The 4,446-nt window shown below is 33.1% G+C and overlaps 1 protein-coding gene across 1 annotated transcript; it reads left to right on the top strand.

Annotated features, from left to right (window-relative positions):
* Positions 1-471: 471 nt before the first annotated feature.
* On the top strand, positions 472-2,987 carry LOC104900275 (LOB domain-containing protein 15). The gene is made up of 3 exons (XM_010687663.4): positions 472-591; positions 871-1,198; positions 1,855-2,987. The coding sequence occupies exons 1-3, from the start codon at positions 578-580 to the stop codon at positions 2,410-2,412; spliced, it is 900 nt and encodes a 299-aa protein (XP_010685965.1). The 5' UTR covers positions 472-577; the 3' UTR covers positions 2,413-2,987.
* The last annotated feature ends 1,459 nt before the right edge of the window (positions 2,988-4,446 follow it).

Raw genomic sequence — 4,446 nt, 5'->3', positions numbered from 1 at the left:
AATGTCCTATAAATGAGATGATACTCGACTGAGCTACCACCTTTCCCTCCTCTTTTATCTAAAGATAATGGTCTACATATATACTTTGTTAAACCTCAAAATACCGCCGTGAAAATTCAAAACATACAAATTATAAAAACAAACAAAAAATCTCCTTTCCTTAAACTAAATAACCAAAGATTGGTCAATGAAGAGGGTGGCTTTCATAGCGGTGAAGTAATCACACGTGGGGGAGCATGAATCAGAGCTGGCATTACCATAATCATACTTAATCTTATTCACTTTCTCTCTAATTTCCTCTAACAAATTCTTAATTATAGTTTATATATAATAAACTCTATATAAAAATTACATATATTTAATTGTAAGGACCGTATATACTACGTACCATAGTATATATCCATATTTTTTTCATTATATTTTAAGAGAAATAAGAAAAAGTATATAATAGTAGACTATTTCCATTGATGAACTATTTTGACTTTGTCTTTTAAGTTAGCAAACAACCTTCTTTCTTCTCTTCTCCTTCAGTCCACTTCTATATCATCTTCTTCTTCTCATATTACAGCGTATATGAATGTTCAGAGAAAGGTAAAGATAACTATATACTCCCTTCGCTTCATTTTAATCGTTACACTTTTATATTTTACACTATTCACAAACTGTACTTTAACCCTCGTTTGTGATTTATACGTGATTAAAAACATAGTATGTGAGCGTATATGATATGATAATGGACCACAATCAAATATAGTATATATATATATCATAAACTTTGTTGTTATATAGTTGATTTATAATTTATATCTGTATGTATGTCTGTATGTATGTATGTTGATTATATGTTGGGGTTTTGATATGTATATGTAGGGAGAGATTTGAGGAGGATGAAATAGGAAAAAGGATAAAAAGAGAGATTGATGCTGCAAAATCAATGGTGGCAAGTAGTTACTATGAAAATAATCATCAGATTCAGGTAACAGGAAGAAGATCATCACCACATATGATGGGATTAGGTTCTCCTTCTCCTATAGGTAACACTTTGAACACCATTACCCCTTGTGCTGCTTGCAAGCTTCTCCGGCGACGTTGCGCCGAAGAATGCCCTTTCTCTCCTTATTTCTCCCCTCATGAACCTCAGAAGTTCGCCGCCGTTCATAAAGTCTTTGGTGCTAGCAATGTCTCCAAGTTGCTCATGGTATGTTTACCTTCGCCTGTTTAATACTACCTCTGTTTTTTTAGATGCAGCATTTGATTATTTTAATACACGCATCAGAAAGGCAAATGTTGCATATGAGAAAAAACGGAGGGAGTATGTATGTATGGAATATAATGGTTATTCACTTGACCTTTCTCTACTCTTTGTTATTGGAATCTAGGGAGAATTGCTAGGTAAATAGCCTTACTCAATAACTATAAATTAAACTTCATCAACTAGAAATGTTTGGTTGAACAAAAGATAGTTTACAAGGAAAATTGTAATTAAATTGGTTTTTCTTTGTTTGGTTTTTATAAAAGAAAGGTAATTAAAATGAGAATGGAGAGGGGAGGATTGATTGTGAAAGAGATACAAAAAGATAAGGTAAAGGAAGGAAAACAGAATGTAAAAATTCTTCGTTTAGAACATAAAAATGTTTCTAATTTTACAAATCGCGCTTCCAAGAAAATATTTTCGTACCAACTAAACACTCTCTAATTGCTTGTTGTTGACAATAATCATTGTTATTTCTAACTAAACATCATATATCAACTTTTATGGTGTTTATGTTGGTCATCGTGTTGAAAATAAACCATGTAATTAAGAAATTAGAATATATCATTGATTATTGATGATGTCTAAATTAATCTTTGTAGGAAGTACCAGACACCCAAAGAGCAGACGCAGCAAATAGTCTAGTATACGAAGCAAATGTAAGGTTAAGAGATCCAGTATATGGGTGCATGGGTGCAATTTCAGCTTTACAACAACAAGTCCAAACATTACAAGCTGAACTTAATGCAGTTAGGGCTGAAATTTTGAAGTACAAATATAGAGAAGCAGCTAATACACTTATGTCTGCTACTAATACTACTCAACAACATACTCATCCACAACATCATCCTAACAATAATAATTCTTTGGTTACTTCTGTCGCCGCCGCCGCCGCCGTTATAGCTGCTAGTCTACCACCACAAGTACAATCACCACCGCATCAGTCTCAGCAGCAACCTCAACAAACCACCCCACCGCCTCCGCCCGCTACGCCTCCGCCGCAGCAGCCTGCAGCTTCTGTTGTTGTGGTTCCTTCATCTCCTATGGGTGCAGCTTCTTTGTATACACCACCATTACAACCTCCTGATCATTCTGGTACCAACAACAATGGGTTTAGTTCTATTCCAACTGATCATAACAATGTTCCATATTTTGATTGATAATTTTTTCTCGGAAAAATTCACAACAGAGAGCTCAACTATTACTCATTTTCTTTTAGAAGTCACCACTATGGATTATTCTCTACAGGTCCCAAGTTTACTATCTTGTGATTTTCATAGGTCCGGAGTTACTTATAACCTGTTTAGAAAGTAAGACTCTTAAATATTTACCATCTTCGAACACTTTTTAAACCGTTTATAAGTAATTCAGGACTTATAAAAATTACAATATGGTAAACTTGAGACATGTAGGGAATAATCCATGGTTGGGACCTATAAAAGAAAATGGTAATAATTGAGCCTTCTTATGAATTTTTCTTTTTTCTTCCAATTTTTGTTTTTTTTTTTCTTACACAAAACTGTAGTTTAGACTTTAGACACTTTTTTTTTTAATAACTTAAACCTTGTGATCTGGTAGTATTATAGTTTAGATTTAATCAAAATAAGGCAAACAAAAAAAAAAAAAGAGTACTGATGAATGATGATAATCTTACTTAGAATATTTGAACGTACACATGGGTTTACAGCATCTAATTAATTGAAAGATTTCATTAATATATTTTTTTCTGTTTTCACATTAATGGAGTCAGATGTAACGAGCAGTAATCTTTGATTATTTTGCAATAGTAGTACTATCTCACCAAACCCTTCTTTCTTACATCCCGGAAAAATAGAGGGTAATTCAGGATATATTGAAGTAAATATTAGAAATTGTTTGATTGTTTAAAAGGTTTTGAGTGTACTAGGTGTTGGAAATATGTTGTGTTTACAAGGCTACACCAAAAATAATACATGAAGAGGTGGTAGATCAAAAGAACAAAAAATCATTATTATGCGTGACAATTATATTAAAGACAGGCTCATTGACTTGAAAATAATAATCGATGCAGCCAGGGTGCTAAATCGTAATTAATAATTCGTCCCCTTAGTGTAACACGACATTATACAACAAGTGTACTTTAGATGAGACTTTCGAGTCAAATGAACGTATGTCCAGAATGAGGAAAAAGTATAAAGAAAAAGGCTAAATTAAACAAAAGAAGTATGCAACTATTATATCCATTAGCCAAGCAAGGACTATTGAGGATGGATGAATTTGTTGCGTGGTTATAACTTGTTGGCTGCTTGTTTAGTTTCTATTAATCTCACTTTTGTAACCTAAGACTGTGTGTCAATGCTTGTACCTTAATTTTTTGAGATTAATGGAAACACAAGTAATTCTTTAACATATAATCGTCAATTTTAGTTGATATGTTTCAGCTAGTCTTTCGATCGGTTTCTATTCATTTTCAATTAGTGTAATTAAACATAGTTCTTATATTCCTGAAGATGTACCATGGATGTATTGACCTACTGGTTAAAATTGAGGTGACCTAAAAGATAGGTCACAGGTTCGAATCCCTTCTCTCCTTCTTTGTACTTATTTGTAATGTCTTCGTGGCTCAAAAATTAATTTGTATCATTTGAAGAGCATAGTTGGCTACTACAATATATTTACAGTAATGTGGACAAAACATAAGTCTTCAGTTACCTCCATATTTATTCATATAAACTCTAACTTATCAACGAAAGCAAAATCTTATAACCAAATCAATACAACATGACATAATAGTTTCACACGAATGAGCTGTACACGGTCCTCTCTTAGTTCACATGTCATGCTCTATGCAGTATATAAAGAGATTGCGTAATCGGAAATTATATCAAAGATGTTCAAACTTTGTCCATCCAGTGATATTTTCGTAAATAAAATTTTATTGATATTAAGTCGTATAGGTTCCGTCAAATATTAAGCTGTGATTTTTCTTATATAAAAAAAGCTACAAAAAGATCACAAGTTCACAATTTAATATCAAACCCACACAACTTAATACCAAACTCACATAACTTAATATCAGTGACATAATTTTTATTTTTCGGCCCTCACTGAGGACCCGTTGGTAAGAAGAATGATCCTACTGGACCAACACTTCGCTCAGGTCAGCTAATTCAGCTACACGTGTCAACGCTTTAGCGTAGGGGGTGTAAGGGAAT

Source organism: Beta vulgaris, chromosome 7 (genome assembly GCF_026745355.1).
Source record: "Beta vulgaris subsp. vulgaris cultivar EL10 chromosome 7, EL10.2, whole genome shotgun sequence".
Lineage (NCBI taxonomy): Eukaryota > Viridiplantae > Streptophyta > Magnoliopsida > Caryophyllales > Amaranthaceae > Beta > Beta vulgaris.
This window is presented reverse-complemented; position numbering and strand designations above follow the sequence as displayed.

Coding starts and splice junctions, on each gene's coding strand:
- LOC104900275 (XM_010687663.4), top strand. Junction 1,199..1,854: donor ATGTCTCCAAGTTGCTCATG/GTATGTTTACCT, acceptor TAATCTTTGTAG/GAAGTACCAGACACCCAAAG.